Here is a 24,022-nt window from a genome sequence, read left to right as displayed (position 1 = left end):
TTCTATTCTGTTTCTTGTCTTTTAATCATGTGGGGGCATCCCACCTTATGGCAGTGCATATATACTTGTATTGTTTGAGAGACCATCACGTAGAAAACAGCATTTGGCTTTCCTTTGCCAAAACGACAACAAGTATGTCCTGCATGAAGAAATAAGCCACTGCCTTTTCTCCATGCCCCTACCACTCTGAATACTGGTAATTCCCCTAAGTCCTACCTGTTACAAGCATCTTTTGGCTACAAGTTCTGTGCAGACTGCAAAGCAACTGATGCTGAGGGACAGAAAGCACATGCAAGTATGTAAAAGCATGGCTGGGATGTGAGAATTCTAAATTAAGTTTAAGTAAATGCTATTTTACTACACCAACCATAACTACTACTCCAAATACTAGAGTTTCTAATGTGACTTATCAAAGTATTTAGAGGGCACTAGGAAAATGTTACCTCAAATTCTACGTTTAATGTTGTAGTATTGATCAATAAAGAAACAGTTTACACTATGTAATTCAGAGATGTAATTAGTCAAATGCGAGCTTCTGTAAAAACCTTTTAACATCACTGAGCAAATTCTTTAACAAATTTATATCAAAGGTAGAGGCATACTTATATATATGTGAATGCTGCTCATACCTGTTTTTCAGCTTGTTTCAAGAGTTTCTGGAAACGTTCATCCTCTAGCAAACACAGAGGAAGGTCTGCCTCTCCTCTGCCTTTCATTTCCTCAAGCTTTTGTTTCAGGTCCCTTAAGGCCTGGAGCTCGTCGTTCAGACGATTCTGTCTCGTGCGCGACACCTGGAGGTCCAGCTCCAAGTCCAGGGAAGTGCGCACGGGGCACTCTTGCGCAGCTCTCCGCAGCATGGGCTGGCAAACGGGCTGAGTCGTTTGGGAGACAGAACAGTAACAATTAATACCTAGAGAGGCTGGTGGAGAGCTTGACATACTGCAGTCAGAAAGGCTCAAATATTCTGGGGGGGGGGAAAGAGGAGGTTTACCAGTCTTTTTTTCTGAAATAAAAAAATTCACCTATCCTGGAATTTTTCTGTAGTCGCTAGCTAAAAATAAATGCTCCAACCAAGTGCACATGATATATTTAAGGTTAAAAAACAAAAAACCCATTCTGATCCCTGGGATGACACTGCTGGGAGACACAACACTACACAGAATTTCCTACAGATGTCAACTACATTATTTATTTTTGTAAATATTTGCTTTTTCAAGGCCTAACTGAACACATAATATTACAAACTCTGTAAACATGCACTTCTTCAGCATATTTCACATTATTTACTGTCCTTTCACTGTGACTTTCTGCATGAGTAAGTCAGGCAGGAGAAGCCATCTTGGACTATTCAGTATCCCAGACTTTTCTTTCTTATACAAAATGTATCCTGCTTCCTGGTAACAAGGCTTCAAAAAGGACTATTTTTCTAGTTACAATTAAGATTAAAATATAACTCTCTAAATTCATGTAAGAATGAATTTCATGCAAGAGAGACTCTTGCTCTCTTGTCCTTCAATCCTTTTGCTACTTGAATACTTTTGATGGAGCATCAATTCCCTTTAAAAGGGCATCTAAATCCTTGAAATCTTCACCAAAATTTGCTCAAGATGTATACTGCTGGTGTTGACTTTTGTGCAGCATAGGCCACCTTGTGTCACATTCTTTAACACAGATCCCTTTTGACAGTAACTTAAGTTCAACAAGAAATGCCATGATGCTGAGCATCAGTGTCTCCCTGCTTCAGCCACGACTAAAACAACACAGGCTTTGTTGGAGGGGAGCTGACATTGGACTGAGACCAATATGTTGATATTTCAATATGAAACTACAGGACAGAATCATGGTACTTGTGTTGCTTTTGCTGAAATACTTGAAATAAAGGGTATCCTCTATGTCATTTGATATTCCCAGTGTCCCCATAGTTCACTGCAAACCATGTGCAGGTAACAGCACATACCTGTTTAACTCTCAGGCTCCGTCGTTCTGTGGCGTTTCTCACAAACAGAGATTTCTTGGCCAGCGTGGAGCTGTCGCTGTCGCTGCGATTCAGCTGCCAAAATGTACAGAACAAACAGACATAAAGCACCTCCAGATGTAAATACACCTGCACTGGTAGAACCAGTCAGGGAACCTCAGCCTTTACATACATGTAAGGTCATATTCTTACTATAAAGTTAACAAGTTTGCAACTAGAATAAGCATCTACTCTAAAATTATAATCCTATACCAGGACAACCATTGATCTTACTGAATGAATAGTGAGTCTCTCTAGGAATTTAAGGAAGGTAACCATGGTTATTAAGTACTGATAAATCATTGTCTGGCTGCAGATACAAACTATGGATTTTGCTTACCTGGGGCAGGCTTTTAACACTTACTCCAGGGAAGGTAAATTACTGTAGACATACACCTGTCCAACAAGCAGTATTTTTGTATTGTTATTAATTGCAACAAGCAAAAGTGTGCCTACAGCTTCCTTCAGAAGCACTGTCTGCTTCTTAAAATCATGTGCCACAGCTCAGCGGTAGCTTCTTCATAACTTTAGCATTATTTCATACACATCAATGCAGAATGATTGTTAGGTGCATCAGCATCAGTAGGTGGTCAGAAGCATCTCTCTGCAGAATATGTATTTCAACTCTTCAGGAGAGGACAAGAAAAGGAATCCTTCTGCTAACATTTCAGTAAGCAAAGGCAGGGCCCTAAAGTGTGCTTACACAAGGCTGATTGGGAGCTGGGGTCAGAAATACAACCACTTGCAATATACAGTACACCTCTTGAGAGACAAATCTGTCTTTTCACCATGAGCCATTACTGGGAGCTCACTCCTTGATACAGAGAAGCGGCCATCGCCACTGATGTTCTTCAGGCACTTTTCAAGGGACATTTTCCAAAGCATCAACAGACTTTAGTTCTGTCCATTAGGCCTCAAAGATCTCTGTTTTCTGTAACATCAGAGGTGCTCTCTTAAAGCCAGGCTATCTCTTCTGATTAGAGAGCAGCTGGCACTTCACCAGAGTGTATCCAACAGGCGCTTTCCTTCCCTACAGCATCATAATGCAAGGAAGGCTGGATATGCCTGTGGTACAAGCTGGGGACTGGGACTGGGGACACCCCAGCTCTCCAGCCTTCTTTGTGAACTAGGATGCAGCTACAGTGCCCACTCTGGAGCCCCCAGCAGTGGGCAACAACTGTTTCTGACACTTCAAAAGATATATCTTCAAACATGTTCCTTTTTTTTGCCAGTGAGAATCACAGAGAAGTGATGAACATTAACATTCCCAAATGATTAAGGCAAACGCCTCTAACTGAACTGGGGAATTAAAGCATAGGTATTACTTTTTTTAAAAAAACATACTTGTATGAATAACCTGTAGAAACTAAAGATCAAAATAAACGGCCTTTTCTATGGTATCTGTGATTAAAATCTATAGAGCTGGGAGTTCATGCTTATATCTTGTAACACATTATTTTCATAGTTAGTTTAGCAGTAGCAAGACTCACAATTTAAATCTTTTTTTCTCTTTCCATGCTACCATAGATCTAGAGAGACTGGAGAACTTAGCTGCCAAAGCCATGTTTAAAACCCAGCCCCGAGGCAGCGCTTGCACATCTTTCAAAGATGCAATTACAGCAGGATTTGGGCTGCCTAGGTTTAAAACCAGTTGAGATACAAAGCGAGATTTAAAATTGATGACTGAGCTCTTTCCACACTGTTACCCTTAAATGGTTGCATTATTAAAATATGGTAATGCAATGGCATTTTACAGTGAATTCTATTTCATGTTGTAACAAATTGTTTTGCTGCGAGAGTGCTGGAGTTGCTGACGTGCAGGGAAACGCTTTTTGCAGAGAGCCAGCACAGGCATCTGTGTTATTTCTCTCCAATAGGATGTATTTTTGCCCTAGCAGAGGTGTTTTGCAAGAGTATGCAACTCTGCTGAAAGTCAATTCCACTATACATCAGCTCAGATAGGGAAGGACTCTAGAGAAAGCACAGGCTCTGCCTCTTGCAGGGAAAAGCAGTACATGACTCAGTGTCATTAATGCTTCACTCCCAAGAAGTTAAATGACTCTTTGGTTAATAGCTCTTCGTCCCAAATGTCTCTGCTCTTACCCTGCAGATGTATTGGTTCCGCTGGCCTGGAGAGAAGGTTTGGGAGCGCACTATCATGCTGTTCCTGACAAAGGGACGCTGTCTGCAGCTCCAGCTGGCTCTGTCCTTGGGTCGGACTGCTGTGTTCTCGTTAACCAATTCCTCAGTGTTAGTCTCTTTATCAACCTGTGAACAGGAATTTAATGCATAAGACTTACTATAACCAGATACATGCCCCCACATAGTTTCTGTGCTTTCAGACTTTACAAGCATTCTCATTACCTTGTGGTGGATGGAAAAAGACCAGCGGCAAAAAGCCCTGTGCATTTACAGAGAAGCTATTCTAAGTAAAGAAATGCAAAATTCCCAAGAGGCTTAAGAGTGTGTGGAGAGGCTTTGAAGGTACTCTTTGTAGCCAGTAAAGCTGGAGCTTTTGCAGAAAGGCCTTTGCTGCTTTGCTGCTTAGCAGAAGGTTTGATGCAAACACAGTACAAGTAATGTTTTTCTTTGCCATTTGCAGACATTATGATTATTGCACATTTATATTTACTTTGTTTGGTATTTGCAGAAGAGCAAGGTTCTGCCATGCCAGAGATGGTGCCTGTGCACACTGAAAGGGGGCAGCTGGAAAAGTTACACTGCCCAGGTCCTTCCAGACATACTGCCATACATCCCCAGGCCTCAGCAGCAGGACTGCTTTATGCAATCTCTAGAGCCTCACCAGCCTTGTGAACCCAGGGAAAAGACACTGCTGGCTGCTGTCCCTCAGCAGAGCCTGCTGCCTACTAGAGTTGTCCCACATGTGCCAGAGGGAGCCTCAAGTGGCTCCATCCCTGTGGGTGGCACAGCCTGTGCTTACTTCCATGCTGCAATCATCCTGGCTGCTGGGCTAGACCAAGCTCTGCAGCAGCTGGGACATCCAATGTTACTGATGAGCAATGGGGCTTTTTCTTCAGCTTGGGTAATTTAATGAGGTTCATGATTTCCACAGTGCAGGAGATAAATACAGTGACCTAAATAGCACAACAGCAACCTTGAGAGCATGTGGCCTACAGAGATCTGTGCTGTGTCTGGCTCTGCAGTGGGGACTGCTGTCTTTCACTCATTGTCTGGGTCCACCCAGCCCAGGTTTAGCAAAGCACTTTGTGTGCGTGTCTGACCTTCACATGTCGTCCTTGCCATCTCCCCTTGCCGAGTTAGGGCTTTGATCTATATTTACTTGCTACCCAGCAGACTGTCAGTCCTTTTAATACCACAGCCTTAGCTCATTTGGCATCTTGCCACATTAATTGGAAGTTAATTACAGTTTCCAGCAAGTCCACTGAGATGTTAAACTTTTATATTGTCACAAAGTTGAAGGAACGAGATGTCACTCTTCGTCTTTTTACTTCAGTTATTTTATAGAACTTTTGAGTTTAAAACATGCAGCAATGTTTTTACTAAGATGCAGAAAGATTCTAAAAATTTTATTTCTGAGAGTGTTCTACCACATCAGGAATATGTTTACTAAACATTTAGTAAAAGTGCTTTCAGGAAAGTGGAATATAATTTCAAAAACAACAGTTACCAAGAACATGGAATTAGAATTTGCTTTATGCAGTGTGTGGATACAATAGTACCCTCAATTGTTCAAAAGTATACACAGTTTTAATACACATTTTGGAATTTTCTGTTCATTAATCTTTTGCCCTTTTTTCTGCTAAGACAGTTCTTATATTTCATGCCCAAAAATTAGGGGGAAAAATAAGGAAATCCCTACATTGGCTTAAAGATCTTGACCCTTGTCATGTGTTTTTTCCTGTTGAGCAGACAAATCAGAAAAAAAGAAAAGGTAACAATGAAACAGATGTGCAGAAATATTTTAAATATGCACAAGCTGAAGCTACTGAACTACTCTTGTATTTTGAATGTCCTCCACATGCAACAACAAAAAAAGTGAAGATAGAGAGTCTTGGTTAATTGTCCTGGACTTACAAGTCCTGCTTAGCATGTCTGTCCAATGTCCTCTTCATAGTTCACAAGTGACCACACCAATTTTGTTACATGTACATACATACAAGTGCTACAGCAAAGGCCTCATCAAATTGTAAATGCATAGATGCAGCAGACTTCTATATTAATTGCTCAGAAATAGATTTTAGACATAGTAAGATACTGCAGGAATGTGAATTTTAATATATTCACCAGTGTTAGAATTACAGCAGCTTGCTGGCTTTCCTGGGCCTCATCACTGTTCTCTCTGTTCTTGTCTTCATTCATTTCTGGTGCATCCATGAGTAACCCCAGGTCATCATTACAGTCACCTTCTACTTCCAGCTTAATGCCATCTTCCTCTTCATCCACAATTTCATCAGAGGCCTCTGCAAGCATCTCTAGCCTGTGTGAACAGAAGTAGCCCAGGCTTATTATGAAACTGAAAAAGCTCACCAGAGGAAGAAACCAGAAAGCCCAGACCTGCACTAATGTTTAAGGCATGCATTTTCCCGAGAAGGAAAACAACTATCAGCCAAATGCTTCCACCAAGTTCACGTGAAGGCACATTTCATTGCTGCCCTAAGCAAAACCCAGCACTACTACAGTTCACCTTCAAGGTTGTAATGACAGCACTGCACTCTATTCAATAGCTGTAACATTAATAATGTTGAAGGACTTTTGTTATAAGTTCATAAAACAAAAACTACTCCCCCCTTTCCCCCAGTAAAGCATGTATTTTCTTCTACACTGCAGCTAAGAAATTGAACAATAACAGAACTCAAATAGCAATTTAGTGAGAAATCTGTTTCTTGGGAAAGCTCACATTTTCTTCAAAAACAAGCTCATCAATGGAAGCACACCCACACTGACTTTATCAGACAGCAGCTCTCTTTTCAGATCTAACAGCTTGCCTGTTACAGTTAATGCAACTATAACATTTGAAATTATGGTACACTCCCAGTGGCTTCACAACCCAGGTGGTTTCACAGGAAGATGTACATGGAATGGAGGAGCATTGGTAGTAGGAGTTCATAGAGCAGCCAAGAGACTGTAAACCTACAAGAATGTGAATAAATTGACCATACAAGAGAACAAGACTTTACTCCAATTCCAGTGGTGGTGAGGCACTGGAACTGGGTGTTCAGAGAAGCCACAGATGTCCTGTCCTTGGAAATTTTCAACGCCAGGGTGGATGGGGTGTTGACCATCCTGATCTAGTGAAAGGTGTCCCTGCCCATGGCAGCAGCATTAGACTGGATGATCTTTAAAGATCCCTTCTAATCCATACCATTCTATGAATCTATGATCTCCAAAAGTACAGCCCTTTTGTTTGTCTAAGAAGAGGAAGAATGAGCTGAATCATTCAGGCATGAAGAGTGAGGGAGGAAAAGTGTCTTTACCAGTCTTCCTCAGAGGCCCTTTGCTCTTGTTCCTTCTCCTCATCTTCAGCCAGCTCTTGTTCTACTGCTTCCAGCTCAGCAGATGTCCTTTCCAGCAGAGCTGACACAGCATCCTGCTCACAAGGAAAAAAGATAAACCAGAGTTGAATGATATATAACAGGTAGGAAAATGACAACTCTTGCAAGAGCTGACACCCTGATGTCAGCAGACACAATGACCCCCAGATCACAAGGATAAGGGATTTGAATTGTCAGTGTATAGCACATTGAATAATTACTTTTATACAGAGCAAATCTCAATGAAAAACAATTGGTTTTAAAATGACAATGCAATCAAATATGCTCCTGTCATCCTTCAATGTGTTTTCTCATCTTCCCTATCGTACTGTTCTTAGGTGAAAAAGGGTGCTTTTCAAAGTTACATTTTCTATGCAGTTCTCTTAAGAAGGAATTAAAGCAGAAAAGCTTATTTAACCAGAAGAGTTAGTATGTTTTGCATAAACAGCATGTTCAATGCAGTGGCTTTGAGTATGCAGATTCAACAGTTAATAAATTGCAATTTTTAATGTATGCATATGAAAATAAATTACACACTTAAGGAAGCTCTTCAATAACATTTTTTCTAAAAAGAATCACAGCTGAAGGCCCTACTCACACAAAGTCACTCTAGACAAAAGTGCCTGCAAAACAGGGCCTTGGACCTTCAGGATGGCAGTTCCCACATTCAAATAACTACAATGCAATGGCACAATTGGAGTCTCTGGCTTTTTTCTTGCTATCACAGTAATAGCCAGCTCATCACTCACCAAGTCCATTGAGTCCAGTGACTGTGATTGCTTGCTTAACAGAAACATGTATTCGTCATTTTCTTCCTTGGGTTTTTTGCCAGGACTCTGCTTGCAAGGCAACAGGTTGTACCACAGAGTACAGGTCTCATCAGAAAGTGATAAATCTGCCAGGCTGATCTGAGTCCCAGCCTGTACAAAATAAGAAAAGGGAAAAAAATTATTTAAATTTGTTCTGTTTTCTACAAAACATTCTACTGTACTCATCATGCAAAACAGGCAGCACAAATTCGACATGAACCTCAATTCCCTTTCTAAATGTACAGTTTTCTATTTCCCTCTACTTCCAGTTAAAATTGACAAATGTAAGTACATGGAAATGTCAATTCTGCCATCTCTTATTTCAATCTGCAGAAATGTCTCCCCACACGCACACCCCACACCATACCACAGTACTGCACACACCTGCTCTAGTGCATTCAGCAATGAAACCCTGTGCAGCACCAGTTTGTGGGACAGCAAGTGTCACATGATTTTTCAACTGTCCCACCACAAAAATCATGCATATGGCAAATAATGGATGACCTTGGTTGCTCTAACCAGGGAAGAAGGAGATGAAAAGCCAGTAAAAGAGATTAAGAAACCCTTTCATTTGGACAAACGCTGGCATCCACTGAGTTGGTACTCTGGGAAAACTTCTGAAGTACTCATGTTTGGGCTGTGCCTTGGAGATTAAAATCCTTTGTTCTTTGGCAAAGCATATTATCTTCACAGCTGCTGGGCTGCACACATAGCTCTTGCCAAGACTCTGGTCATGCTGTCCAGGGCATTCTGCTGGGGATGATACTCCCAACTCTTTCATTTGATCTTTGGAATAACTCTTGTCTTCACTGGGGTTTTTTGTTATTGTTGAGTCCTTTCTTCACCTTTGTATCCTGCCTGAGGTTGCATTTTTGTTCTGTTGCCCTTCCCTTTCCTCAGGGGAAAACTCTTACATACTGAAAAAGGCCAACACATTCCCCAGGAATTAAGTTAACTTCTGAAAAGTGAGGCTGTTTCACAGTAGTCAGAGCCAATGAACCCCAGCAGATTGCAGCATCTCTTCAGTGTGTGGGAACTGCAAAAATCTCACTGTGCTACTAAAATCCCTCTCGTGGTGAAAAACTAGACTTGAGTTGCACCAGACCATGCAAAAGCAATTTGAAAGTAAATGAAGCATCACTGATTCGGTGATGACTACGATTAACAACAACATTCAAAGTGACAGCTTCCAATGGGCTGATCTATAAATGTCATGCTTTTTTATTTCAACAGATCATAAAGACCAAAAAGGTGTCCATCATATAATCTAAAATAATGTCCAAAATGTAATTTAGTTTGTTCTTTGAGACAAATGGTGATAATGAGGGCTTGCTCTCATTATTTTTTACTGTGGTTCTTCTTCTGTTTTTACTTTAAAACCTAGCATTGAAGTTTATAATGGTTTATGCATAAAATGGCAAAGATGGAATATTGATCTGTAATTAAATTAATTCTGTGTTAGAATTATCAAAATACCTTCCATCCAGGATTAGATTCTGTACCAGGAGTTTCAGAGAAAGGCAGTATTCTAGGTACTATAGCAACAACTAAGTTATGCTTCAGACTTTGTCTCCAAGTGCTGTGGAATTTTAGCAGCCTTGACCATCAAAATAAGAGGGGACACTATAAACAAATGCATGCCAAAAAAGCACCAGAAATAAAACCACATACCAAGCATTCTTCCCGACGAGTCCTACTGACAGCACACACATCTACTCTCAGTGTCTTCTGTAGCAGTGCCACTTGAGAAACGGCCACTCTGAATATCTCATTGAATAAAATGGTTTCCATGGCAGGATGAACTTTAGTGCGGAAAAGACAGCTGATATCAGTGGAGGATGGAAGGACTGCTACTCTGATATACCTGCCAGAAACAAAACAACATCTTTACCTCTGTTTAAACTGCCACTGGCTGGTGATGCAAGGAGAAGTTCACCCCATCAATTTAAGGACTGCATAGCAACAAAATGGAACAGTAACTTTATCAGTGGAATGGAAAAGAGGTGACAAAGATGAGTGAGGAACTCCCCTGCAGAAACATTTCCCAAGAAGGAATTTTTGTGCCTGCAAGGTAGTAGTAGGAAGAGTGGAAGCAGTTTCTGACTCTATCCAAGTTTAGTACTGTAAACAAAGAAGATCATGTCACAGGTGGCAGGAAACATGCCCTTCATGTTAATTTTAAAAAATGAGAAGAACTGGGGTGGACGTAAAAATTAAATTCTTAGAATAATGCAAGCAGCACTGAAAAGCAGTGATGTCTTTTAATCTTTTAAGGAAGCAAATCAAGTAAGATTTCCAAAGAAAGCAGGAAACTAAGGAAAGCAAGGAACAAAATAGCTAGGGCCATAGCTGCTTAAGATCAATGTATAACATATTAATTGAAACTTGAAAGAATGCATCTTGCAAGCCTAAATGGAAGCACAGAGAGTAACTTAAAATTGTTACAAGGCTGCATTCATTTCATACAACCAATATGAATGGGTATTATGTGCATAAAAGTTGTACTAGCTAACTTGCAGGTGTCACTTTAGCAGCAGCTTGACAGAGAAAAGACATTTTTAATGCAATTTGTATGTGCTATTTACCTATTGCACAGTTTCTCATACACACAAATGAGCATAGTAATAGTTTAACATCTTTTCTGTGCCTATATATTAGTCTGTTTCTGGTACTGGCTTTAAATATAAATGGCATTCACTGGACAATAGAATGCAATGAAGCTGGCTAAAGCAAGAAAAAAGAGTAGGTCAATGTAAATAATTGTGGAAAATACTTTTTCTCTCAAAATTTATAGCACTACTATTATATTTTCTGACTTCGTGCAGAGTTTCATTAATTTTATTAAAAATTAATGTTAATTTTATGTTAGTTAAATTGAAAGAAATTAGGTCTGTGAGAAACATGATTTTTTTACTTAAATTTGGGCATAATCTTTATTTCCCAGTTATGCCAAACTTCTTGGAATAAAGAGCAAAATCTAGGTTGTTTGGTTCACATGTACAGCCTGGATAGCAGGCATCCAGCATTTTGACATGCCAGTCCTGAGGTGAAGTGGTAGCGTATTGTAACTCCAGTAATGCTGCTGCTGTATTCATGCAGGTAGGTAAGCAATTGGCAGTCTACTGAAAACAGCCATTTTAATAGACTAAGCAATGTATAAAAACATTTATAAAAGATGTAGGAATAGAAGATAAAGTGTATCAAAAGTATGTTTAAAAGGTGGTCCATTAGAACTTTCTTTTAATAACTGTTTGCCAATTTATTGGCATCAGGCCAAATGAAGGGTAAACAAAGAAGTGAAAGAAATTGTTCTTTCACTTTGTTGTATACAAGTGATTACTTTCATTTTAATTAATAAACTTAAAGAGTCAATCGATTAATCAGATTTTACTGTGACAAACCTATGACTTCTCAACTGATGAAGAAGTGACCCTGACACAGTAACCCCTCAACTGTGCTCTACCTGGGCTAAAAGTGAGCAGTTTTTACAGTATCAGTAACACCTCATGTCAAATCTATTCTTCCATGTGTAAAGGTTCACTAAAGTACTAATTTATCCAACTGATGTTCTAGGAAATGCAGCTATAATGTAGCATCTTTTTTCAGACCCAATTTTTAATCTGTACAGATTATACATACATGCACACAAGTGCAAGTGGCAGAAAAATGCTATTTGCAAGGTCCTGCCTTTACCCTGCCCCTTCTTCCTCCTTGTTTTGTGCAGCTTTAATTTCATCAAATCTCTTTTAGCAGCAGCAGGTTAGGACTTCTTGACTATCAATTACAACCTCACACTTTAATTCCTGAAAAGATACCTGCTCTGGCCTAGCTTTATGTTACTGAACATCTTTTTGCCATTCTACATTATCTACTTTTCCTCTCACCTGTGTCAATTTATTCTTCTATGTTTTTTTTGTTTTCTTGTGTTAGTGGACTTGGAAGGTCAGCAGAGGAAAGACTAGTTCAAAGAAGGAAGGATAGTAGTAGAACAACCATTTGTTATTAACAAAACCAAACAGAAAAATCCAGCAAGCACCCAGGCCTCTATCCTTAATGCATCCTTTCCATATCCAGTGGCTTCCTATTTATCTGCCAATCAAATTTAAGCCAATGGGATACAAAGGGAAAAGAACCAGCAAGAAAACTAAATTTTTCAAGGACTGATTATATCCTACTCCAATCTTATTAAGCTTTTCAACAGTTTAAAGTAAACTTACAGTCTGTCAAAAAGCTTGCTCAAGTACAAGCATCCCCAAGGCAACCTGTACTTATTTATTCAGATGAGAATTTTGGATTAGAAACTCAGTGATAACACATTCAGGCTTTTCTCTACATATGATTCAAACTGCAATTTACTTTTAGACTTTGTTGGTCCAATTCGAATCAAGAACTAATTCTTAGCAGACCCCCAAGCTCTAGTTGTTAGGGATGGTGTATCTCAATGTGACTGTGCTTGTCCTCTTGCAATTTATTAAATTACCCCTTTCCTTTAAAAGCTCACTTAAAAGACAAATACTGCTTTAAATACCATTTTACATCAAAAAGACACATAAATGCAAAAAGACAACATTCGGAGCTGAAAGGACGCCAAAGTATCAAAAGAATGGTTTTAGTAACTATAGCATAGCTGTTTTGCACTCACAAAGCTGGAGTGTTTAGAAGCTGTAGAAAAAACACCATTTTAAAATCCTTTTTTCTCCAGTTTAGTGGAATGTGCAAATTTCCTGATAGCATCTTATTCTTGCAGCATTGCTGGAATATGCAAATACTAAATATTACATAAATACTACAATGCTAAATACTACAACAGTTTGAAAAGTTTTGTATATACTTCAGTGCTCTTAAGCCATAAATCAACCAATTCCTTTAGAGAATTTTTAGAATTTATTATTATACTCATATCTCAACACTACTTCTCAGTGATTGTTTGACTTACATCTTAGAGCCAAGGGGGACAGGAAATGCTGGAAGGTTTCTAAGCCGCACTATGATTATCACAAAACTTGAATTGCTGTGGTCGTATCTGTTAAAAAAAGGACAACACAAGGGAAGTTTACTATTCACACTTATGGATCAACAGAAATATTCCCCTTGCTGGTCACTCACCTGAGTCCTATTTGTACCTGAGCAGCCTCTAGAGTTGTTGCATCATCTTCACTATATACAGTGTCCTCAGTTTCATTTGGTCTAGGAAAACCAGGCAAATACTCAAATTTTGGAAAATTATAGTTAGCTTTCAGCAATTATTAAATATGCATACATAGAACATATATCCATTCTCCTAAACATGCTGATTTAATTACAGCATGCACTCCAAATAAGGATTTCAGAGCCTACACAACAACAGTACTTGTTTTAGGGGCAGTTGCTGCTGGAATAGTTTGACAACTGCAGCAATGATTCAGAAAGGCCTGAGGCTGATTACTGAAGATTACAGGCAATACTATATAAACTAGTATGAAGAATCCTATAGAAGTTGTCTGGTCAAAAAATAACAGCAAATATATTTCTTATATCCTGATCACTGCAGTGAACATTAAGCCTCAACCTGGATTATTTTAATACCAACATTACAACGGAGTTTTTTATTGTCTTTTCTATAACCTCTTTTTAAAAATAAAAACATTCCAAAAAATTGCTATGCAATCTTAAAAATCCTTAACAAAGCAAGAAGTAAAAACAATAACTCTGAGTATTGACAATAGAGTCACATGGCAGAACCTGCATAGTTTAAATCAAGCTTTTCTCTTGGGAACACTTCTAGCAAGGAAAAAACCCCAAGATTATAAAGAAGTATATTAATGCAATTCAACCAAGTTATACAAGCACAAAAAATAACCCTCAGATCAAACTTCATTGTTTGGCAAATATGCCTTCCTTTCCATCTGAAAATACAAATTATTTCTAAAAAAGGCAGGGCTGGTTAACTACTTCTGCAGGTACTGTGTAACTGATCATAGATATATTTAAATATTTGGTGGAAAGACTTGCATGATTTCTCAAACCTACTGTTTCATAGAAGCTTCATATACACCACTATCTCCAGCTACAGACTCATCAGACACAGCAGCAGAAACACAAGCTGTCTTCTCCTCAAGCAGATGACCAGCTGTTCTTCTTGGTAAATCACCACCTACAAAAAGGAAAAAGAATGAAAACTAGTCCAAGAGATGAATAGTCAGAAAGAGAGATGAGCATAGCTTAGGAAGTTGTCACATTGAAAGCGGTGACCCTTAGCTGAGTATCACAGAGTAGTTTTGTTCCATATCATTAAACATTCTGAGACTGTACTGCTGTTGCTACATATTCTGGCTACAGATATAACCAGACTGATGAACTTGAAAATATACTATTACTTCTTCCCAGAGATGCAGACTCCTATCATCACCCTTATGCACTGAGCTAGTTATTATCCTTCATTATAAGCCCTCATTTTCCTGATCTTTAAACCAGTATTTGCCATGTTCACATTCAGCACTTGTGGTAACACTGCAGCTACATGCCAAGTGCTTGCCTACTGTTTATTAAATATTCAAAAGTCTGACAGACATCCTCTCCCCAGTGACATAACTGCTAGAAATAAAATCCCCTCTGGTTTACTATCATCAAAAACTTTCTCTGCTACAGCCTTTCAATGACTACTTAGCTTTAATCTTCAACTTGCATTCATGTGTGAGTGTCATGCCATGAAGCCACATTCTGCAGCACAGCAAGCTGAGGGCCTATGCAGTCCTTTTATCTGCCAGGGGTGAGGATATTGGTATGCATTATCATCCCCATCTGAATCATGACTTTACATCCTGTTAAGATGTTAAAATTTCAGGCTCTAGATTAGATGATTGATTGCTGCATTTGTGCTTTTATTTATGGCAGTAGGAATGCTTTTTCCTTGATGATGAAGTGCTCTTTCCTTCCCCCTCACCATGTGAGGGGTGAAGGTGATGACATGATTTATTGATTACCCTTAGGAATTACCACGGCAGCCTGAATTGACTTTGACAATGACAGAGACTGACTGTGGAAGAACTACAAGATATTCTAACTTGGTTACTGACAGCAGGGACACGTGCAGAGGAGCAAATATCTCTATGGTTCACCTGTACAGAAAAGTCAGAGACAGCCAGAGAAGCAGATGAACACTGCAGATTACATGACAATAGGAGCTGTACTACCTTTGAGTCTTTGTCTATGCCCAAGTTAAGATTCAGCAGTATTCAGATTTGTAGTCCTGTAAAAACCTAAGTCTGTGGGCTGAAATTCTGAATGCAAGTTTAGTGCCTCTGGCTGAGTTTGTTCAAACCTTCCCATTCAGCATCACAGCAGTTTCAAGGATGAAACTGGAGGAGAAACACTGAACAAACCCCAGATCTGTGTCTCACTGTTAATTACTGAAGTCTCACCATGATGACCATTTTACTGTGGAAACCAGAGGTATTGAAGTGTAATTAGTTAATACCTGGCTATTCAAAATTCAAATACTTGTTTTGGCAGCTTTAATACAAGTTTAAAGACAAACTGTATTATGCATATGGTGCTACATGGGGAAGTATCAGTATGAAGAATCACTGAATGCATTTACATTTTAAAACCATAACTACTTATATAGACTTAAAAGGCAAGCAGACAATATCCAGAATAAGAGGTCCTCAAAAAGTGAAAAAATGTTAGAGAACAACACAATGCCTTTGAAAATAATGACCTATAGAAATATATTTTTTTTTAATTTCTGATTTTACATAGGCCAAAGTGTTCCCAAATTCCAAGCCATTTTGAATTCAGTTCTCCAACTATTTGAGCTGCAGACAGACTGCAAAGACAGACTGAAAGTTGTTGTTAATTTGGAAAGGATATGCTGCTGAAATACAGGCAGGAAAATTAATTATTGTTTCAATCTTTTATAATATGGCTCTAAAGTAAAATAACTACTGTGCTACACTATCCTATAAAGACAAAGGACAAAAAGACCCCCTCCCCCCAGATTCCCTTTCCATGCTTTTTCAACTTTGCATTTTACAGGTTCAGACCATTAGGACATCAGTCAATTTCTTGTTTTCTTTTTGCACAGTGAAACAGAGTGGGGCCTCCCAGCTTGTACTAAGCACACCATCTTCTGATGCCACATTGCTCTGGCCAGCTTTGAAATTACCACAGTACTGCAGTAAGCTAATCTAATTAGACAACAGATGTTACAACAGTTCCTTGAGAGAATTAAAAAAATAACAGCAAATTTTTCATTAAAATATATAACTATGAATGTGACATGGTACTTTTATTATAAATTTAAAAACTCCAAGCACAAGGGTTCAAACTTGGTAATAAATCTGGACAATGTTCAAGAGCTAGGCCATGTTTATTCTCTAAAACACCAAACTCCTTAGTTAGCTGCTTCCCTACCAGCTCAGAAATACAATTGGAAATTCCAGGTACTGACCAGGTTTCAAATAGGGCTGCCAGTGCTCAGCACTACTGGAAATCTGTCTCACTCAGTTCTTCCTTGAGAAAACAGAGTGTAACATAAACATGAATGGTTTGCAACATACTTGAAGACAATGACACAGAATGACACTAGAAAAGAATAAATGTGCAGAGAGAGCACAACATACTGTCAGCCTGAACAAAAGGCAGCAAAGAGAGCACTCCAAGACTGAGCACGAGCCATCTTGACAGCTGGGATTTTTGAAATTCTGGCTCTGCCAAAGGTTTTGACAATATAAGATGATTAAGTATGCTGTATGGCTTTTGATACAGACCAGAAGTGGAATTCATCACACCTAATTAACTAGTAACTAAGGATACCTTGATAACTCACAGTCATTCATCCCTTCTTCCTTAAAGGGAAGTATGCTTTAGGACAAGATGTCTCATTCTTTTGGAAGTTACCCACAGACTGCAAGGGGATCCTAGACTCACTTAGGAGCTCTGTTCTAACTTGGATTAAAAGCCAAAAGCTGTGAAATTTATGTTAAAAATAGGGAAACTCTCACTGTAATGTAGTCACCTGTCTTTCTCAATTCAAAATGAAACATAGATCTTTCAGTGACAGCAGGCTCAAACAATTAGATACACATAACACATAATTTACCATCCAGAAGTCTCTTTTACTGAGGATGTCAGTTTGCAACTTACTTTTCAATGAGAAAGTACCAAAAAAGTACCTGATTTCAAGTTATGAAAACACCAGCAGAGGGTGTTTGCTCTATATCCACACATCCTGATAAAACCTAGGAACAGCATGCATCCTCCATGCTTTCAAAATCCAGCTTCAGCTTTTTGTGTTACTGTTTTCGGGACAGATTGCAATATATGAACTTACTTTCTAAAACAGCTATGGTAAAATATGGACAGAATCAGGGTGATTGCAGCTCTCTGCAGCCAAAACTAGAAGTTAGGTAACATCCCTCAGAACATGCAAGTGCGTGCTGATTAAGATACTCTTCAGTTACACAAGGTACCTCCTCATTTCAAGAACCAGCTGTTAATTTTCATGTTGTACATACATTTGACATTAGATTTTTTTTTTTAATTACCTGAACTTCCTTCATGTAGGGAAGGCAGAGGCTGCCTAATGTTTAGACCTTTATCATCTGTAGGAGTCTGAGATCCTGCTCTGGCTTCAGAGTCCAGTAATATTTGATTCTCGCAGAAGCTAATGCCTGCAAAATCACCTGAAAGGTCAGAGTCTTCAAAGTCCGTAGTGAGGTGATGCAGAGGGGAGTTTTGAGCTGACACTGAAAATGCAGCTTCTAAAACCAAAGGGGACCCTGGTGGGGACAAGGAGGAGAGAGAGGATCTGGAAGACAGTGATGTCACAGATTTGGGAGGTTTAGTCAATTTGGGATGGTCTGCAGCTGAAGGAGAGTCACTGTAACCGAGTCTCCCATGGGAACTGACCACTTCATTTTCATGAATAGTAGTGATAGGCCCCGAAGGAACGTAACCAGTTTTTTCTTGCAACATGAAATCAAGTTTGTACTGATAGTCCAAATCTGTAATTTGCTCGCCTTGGTTATAGTAGAGGTCCGTGGAGCTGAGCGAGTTCAGCGAGCCTCTACTTGATGTGTTCAGAGATCCCCGGCTGGACGCCAGGGATCCCAAACTGCTCCCTGAAGACACAGATAACGTACTGGCTGAGAGGCTGCAAACAAAGCACAAACACATGCTGATGTTACTAAACTAAACCAGCACAAAACAGAATAAAAAGAGGGAAGCTTGACTGAATCTGCCTTGTAACAGATTACAACCAAAGGCTGCTTGGGGCATTATGTTTTTTAAGCATCTATATCTGGCTTAGCTCAGTGTGCCCAACCTGCACACTACCAGGGCAATTTAGCCAGCCTTTGGCCACCTGCCTAAACCTCTTTTCTTCTGCAGAAGGCTGCAGATTTGTGGTCTGGCAGTAACAGCAGCCTTCTCAGCTGTTATATCCCATTGGAAACCTGCTCCACTCTGGTGCGGGTGCTCGTGTGGTCAATGTGACCGCACAGGGATACCCAGGATGGACCCTATGACAGCAGAGGAGTGTTGCCACCTCTAGAGCAAGTCATGCAGCCCACCCTATGCCCAAGCACCTGGGAAAGATGCCAGATAGACAATTTATAGCAGAACTGCTTCCCATCTGCGTGACAACACGCACTCCACGTGCACAGTAAATCTAACTATGTAAATTATGGCAAAGGCTGTAACATGCAATCTTGTCCTGTTAATAAAGGAGATAGGGAGTCCTGCTGGGCCAGAGAAACTGAGTGCCACTGCCTTGGTTCTGGAGGACTGCTGGGAAAAAATGTCAGGAAAAGTAATTCAAGCAGGCCCTTCTAAACACTTAAAATATATTTACTAAACGATAACAGAACTATCAACTTAGAAAATTTGCTGAAATTATAAAAGCACACCAGGTTTGCATGGTGACAAAACACTTGAAGCTATTACATTTGCATTTTTTTACTTTAATATATTTTGCTGATCTTCCAGCTAAGAGATAAACCTAAGAATGAAGTTGAGACATCCAAATCTACTACAAAACAGGTTTTACATCATGCAGTACAGTCTCACCTCCTAAGTTGTGAATGCAAATAGGTAGTTAACTTTGTAGTTTCTTCAAGTTTCTGTACCAACTCTTTTCTTCTCTCCTCCAATTTTAATCTGCAAAAATATGTACATATTAGTTCAGGAAAGCATTACAGAATAGGCTAGAATGTTTTATAGATAAAAAAGAAACAAAGTGAAGATCCCTCATTTTTTTATCAGGTTGCCAGTGACTAAAATCCAAAATACTGTGTTAGCTCTCGGTCTGATCATAAAACCCCAACTGCTTCAGCAGAGTGACTTTACCTGCAGAATACCAAGCACTGTAACAAACCTGCTGAGTGTACAAGCAAGCACAGGGTTGGGACATTCACACTGTACCAAGGGGAACATGCACCCAATAAAAGAGTAACAAATGAGCACTGGGAAAATAGCTGCAACTGCAGGATAATAAGATCTGCACTCATGCAGTTTTTAAAAGCCATACTGCAGACTCCCTCCTCACTTAATATAGTTCCAGGGGAAAAAAACCAACCAACCAACAAAACCAGGAAAACCAAAAGAACACCAATACCAGTAATACCAGCATTAGTTTTGATTATTTGAAGTTTAAAATCAAAGCACTCCCTTTAATTTCAGAATATTTATATAGAGATAAAGCACAGCAAATCAAAGCAGCATTCAGTGAAAGGTTCTGAGATTATAGACCATATTTAGGAGTCCTTGGTAGAGATCTCTACATTCCCAACAGCTTTGTCAGCACCTCAGAGCCACACAGCGTAGTAATGCCCATCATCAAGTTCACCTTTATGAGAAGGCAGGATTTATTGCCTCCTGCTTTGTTATCTAGAACAGCTGTAAAGCCACAAAATGGGGAACTCTCCTATTCCTCTTGGATAGGAGAAATGATTCACTAACCTTTAGAATGATTTCCCCCCCTCTTTTAATTCCCTTTTATCACTCCATTTACACTAAATAAATTGCTTGCTTTCAGTGGATTCAGCTAAAATCCTCCTGTAGTTTTGGATTACTATATTCTCCTCTAGGCCTTGCTCAGTCAACTGATACATCGCAAGCTCTCCAGCTACTAATCTGAGAAACAAGAAACATCAACCATTGCTTTCTTACACAAAGTGAATTAACTTAATTAGATACTCAAGAGTGCTCAGAATTCACTCCCTTTGAACATCAGATACCAGCAAAGTACATTAAGTCCCTGATTCAGCAAAGCATGAAGAGCACTTGCTTACACCCATGCTTATTCAGTGAGCAAATCTGGGTTATGTAAAGGTGAATAAGTTACCCCGAGGTCAGCCAGGGTGTGACTTCCACTCCACTGCCCACGCCACAGTGCTCTCACACTGCAGTGATGTGCTCATCTGCCAATACCTGCTAAGGCTGTTAAAAGCATACACAGTATTTCATTCTGTGGAAGACATGCACACAGGTTTCCACACCAGGAATTATGTTCATCTATAGTATCAGACACTCTTTCCAATAATTTTACTATTTATTGATGCTTTCTGTCTTATTGTAAAGCCTAATCTATTCTGCTTTTCCCAAGCAAGAGTGCTCTTCACTAGCTCTTTTGTGGCTTTTCAGTAGTGAGCTATAATTTTTTCCTCAAGGAAGAGGCATAGAAATTGCTCTGTGTTCAACTACTAATGGCAGAAGATGGGAAAAAAAATAAAAGCTTAGGAATTGCTCTGAATGAAGTCCTCAAAAAAAGCCACCTTGAGAGAGACCCTATAGCAACTGAATTTGTACTACTGAACTAAAAGGTTTCATTGGTTTTTGTCTCAAAAGCACAATTAACAGTTTGTTTTCTGTTATCATCTTAAGGAGGTTGATGAACATAATTTACTCCTTATAATTTAGCACCTGAAAAAAATTTCTTTCCTGGAAGTAATTTGATCTACTAGTAATTAAATACAATTGTTAATACCTGCAGGCTAATGTCAGAAAGATGCTAGTCACAAATCTCAAACACAAGCCAAGTGATGAATCACTTGTGAAAGTTCGAGGAAATGCAGGAAGTAATTTTATGATCTCACAACAAATTGAGATTCAGGTAAAGTTTTTTCATCCTACATCCATCAAAATGGAAAAAAAACCCAACAACCCCACCTCCAAAACTTTCAGACAATGAACCTTCCCTCTTTATAGCACAAGCAGGAACTATAATATCCACAAAACCCTGTGTAAACACCTAAACAACCATTGTGTAATCTGTTCTGACACAGGCCTCTCTCTGTCTCTCTTGTTTGTATCACTTCTATTTAAATTAATCTGTTCCTCCTTGCAGGAGGGACTTCAGTGTTAGTGAGACATCTTTCTCTTTTGATCTTAGATTGTAACATTGCTGAGAGGTGCAGTGAATCTTTAAACAAAATACATAAAAAAGGTAAAGTCTTTCAATGCAGACTTAGGTGGACGTCTTTGTGACAGGCACAAGAGCAGGTGCCTGTTTTGCAGGCAACAGCACAATCAAGTATTTAAATCATGGACCTGTTCAAATGGCTATGTTTAGTTGGGAGATACTGCCAAGGATTAAAGCAATAATGGAACTCAGAGGCAAAAAAGTAGCAAGTAGTTCTCAACAGTTTCACAATGCAGTTATTTCTACACAGTTGCTTTAAGGCTTCTTAAAGCAGCCAGAGTATGCCCAGTCTCTGCCTTTTTGAAGTTGATATGTTATGATCTACACCCTCCTTCTGTAAATTGAATCCATGTACATCTACTAGTGGCAATTTCAGCATCCTGCACTAAAATAACCCAGGGCTATGCTATAATGTTTTTGTTTTAAGTCAAAGCACGTCTCCTGTTTCATTTCCCTTTAGAAATAAAAAAAACCCAAACCACTAAACCAAATGAAAGAACCCTCATTGCATTAAGCTCTGGCACAAACCACAGCTTCTTATGCTGCTGCTTCATTATAATTACCTGTGAACACACTGCAAACTGAAGGCATTCATGAAACCTCAGAGAAGAAAATGATAATGCAACAATAGCACAATATTTTGAAGATAGCATGGCTCCTCCACTGAGAAAGGAGAGGAGAATCTCCCTCATCTCCAAGAAACAAAATCCTGCTGATTGATCTGGCACAATTAAATGTATTCTTTTAAAATTAACATTTTAGAAAAAGTTTCATCATCTGAATCCTTCTGAAAAAGAAGATTCACTTTATGCTTATAGTAGACAAACCAGAAATAATCCTCAAAATAGCCTCATGTGAAAGAATTTATATGTGCTCTGAAGTCACCAAAGGAGACAGTTTTAATATAAACAGCTGAAGCTAGAAATTCACTGGAGATTCACTGGAATAACAAAAAAGCAACCCAGAAGCCACTAAAAGTGCTACTTTAATCAGCAGAGCACAACATACCGTACATTAACTTCAGGAAATAAAGCCCAAACACTCCATATTTTCAGGATTAAAAATCAAAGGAAAAAACTTTGAGGAAAAGAGAGGGGGAAAAAGGAAGCTCTAACAACTCATTTTGTCACTACACATGGAAAATTCATTTCTTCTTGACAATGGGGGACAATTTTACTTGGCCTTGGTACTCCAAGTTTGGCACCTGACATGTATGGGAAAACAGTCAGGTGGAGAACTTACTCTGCACTAAAGCAAATCCCAACCAGAAAATTCAGACACCAGCTATCTATTTATAGCTTGAGTCAAGATTTAGCTATACAATAGCATATTATCAAAATCTTAGATTCAATTTACCTTAGACAGGCAGCTTCTCCTGTGAAAATATAGTTCCCCTCTTCTAAAACATATTTGGATTATTAATATAGTGCAATTTAAACTATTATAAAGTGTAAAAATGTTTTAAAAAATATTGCATAAAACACACATTTGTACTTTGTAAGCAAAAAACTTCCTTGTTACTGAGCTAGAATTTAGGCTTCTAATCCTATAATAGGAATTTGGCCATACAGCACACTGGAGCAACAGCAGGTGTTTCCTAGTAGAGGGAAGTTAGAAAGCCAAACAATGCTGATAGTATTACTTCAGTAAGGCATACTACACAGATACACACAATGACATTTTGTGTTTATTGCATTTTATGTGGGCTAGAGGTGCCCCTAAATTTATTTCCACTTACAGCTGATGAAAAGTCCATCTGTGACAGTCAGCTTTGATTTTCTCAAAGTCTGAATACAGCTAAAAACAATTTATTGTGAGAGTAGCTACCCTTACTAGTTAGGCAGCAGCAAGTTAGGAAAGTTTTGCAGCAATTATCCTTCTCATCTGAACTTTCGGGGATTTTCCCCCTTTTGGTTGCATTTTTGTGCATAATAAAACTCACAATGAAAGGCTTCAGATGTTGCAACAATCAAGATAATCTTTGTAACCTGAGTTCAAACAGTTTACAGCTATTATCAGAAACGAGTGAATGATGTATTGCCTTCCCGCTGGTGTGTTGACATTCCTCAGTTATTTAACATCTGTCACAGGCATTTTCATGCTGCTAACAAATGCAGAGCAACTGATACTGCAGAGCAGATACAGGGTGTTCACATTCTCTCACAGTACTGAAGACTTCTTTGTTTCTCTGCCCATTGGGCTAATAACAAATTTAATTAAGACCTACTGAGAACAGTCACTGAAGGAAAATAGCCCATCGAGGCATAGTTCAGGGTCTGCAATG

At 39.1% G+C, this 24,022-nt stretch overlaps 1 protein-coding gene across 1 annotated transcript in view; it reads right to left on the bottom strand.

The window, feature by feature from the left end:
* WWC2 (WW and C2 domain containing 2) overlaps nucleotides 1-24,022 on the bottom strand; it is a 95,485-nt gene that overhangs the window by 9,718 nt on the left and 61,745 nt on the right. Inside the window, exons 10-21 of the mRNA XM_066548312.1 lie at nucleotides 19,386-19,475; nucleotides 17,864-18,471; nucleotides 14,346-14,469; nucleotides 13,443-13,523; nucleotides 13,273-13,359; nucleotides 10,008-10,200; nucleotides 8,277-8,447; nucleotides 7,471-7,583; nucleotides 6,281-6,473; nucleotides 4,118-4,282; nucleotides 1,958-2,050; nucleotides 630-872 (exon numbers count right to left, since the gene is read on the bottom strand). Of these exons, the coding sequence (XP_066404409.1) occupies nucleotides 630-872; nucleotides 1,958-2,050; nucleotides 4,118-4,282; nucleotides 6,281-6,473; nucleotides 7,471-7,583; nucleotides 8,277-8,447; nucleotides 10,008-10,200; nucleotides 13,273-13,359; nucleotides 13,443-13,523; nucleotides 14,346-14,469; nucleotides 17,864-18,471; nucleotides 19,386-19,475 (2,161 nt within the window). The remainder of the gene's footprint in view (nucleotides 1-629; nucleotides 873-1,957; nucleotides 2,051-4,117; nucleotides 4,283-6,280; nucleotides 6,474-7,470; nucleotides 7,584-8,276; nucleotides 8,448-10,007; nucleotides 10,201-13,272; nucleotides 13,360-13,442; nucleotides 13,524-14,345; nucleotides 14,470-17,863; nucleotides 18,472-19,385; nucleotides 19,476-24,022) is intronic.

This window comes from Molothrus aeneus, chromosome 4 (genome assembly GCF_037042795.1).
Source record: "Molothrus aeneus isolate 106 chromosome 4, BPBGC_Maene_1.0, whole genome shotgun sequence".
In the NCBI taxonomy this organism is placed as follows: Eukaryota; Metazoa; Chordata; class Aves; order Passeriformes; family Icteridae; genus Molothrus; species Molothrus aeneus.
The sequence above is the reverse complement of the archived record's forward strand: the minus strand, read 5'-3'. Positions and strand labels throughout refer to the sequence as shown.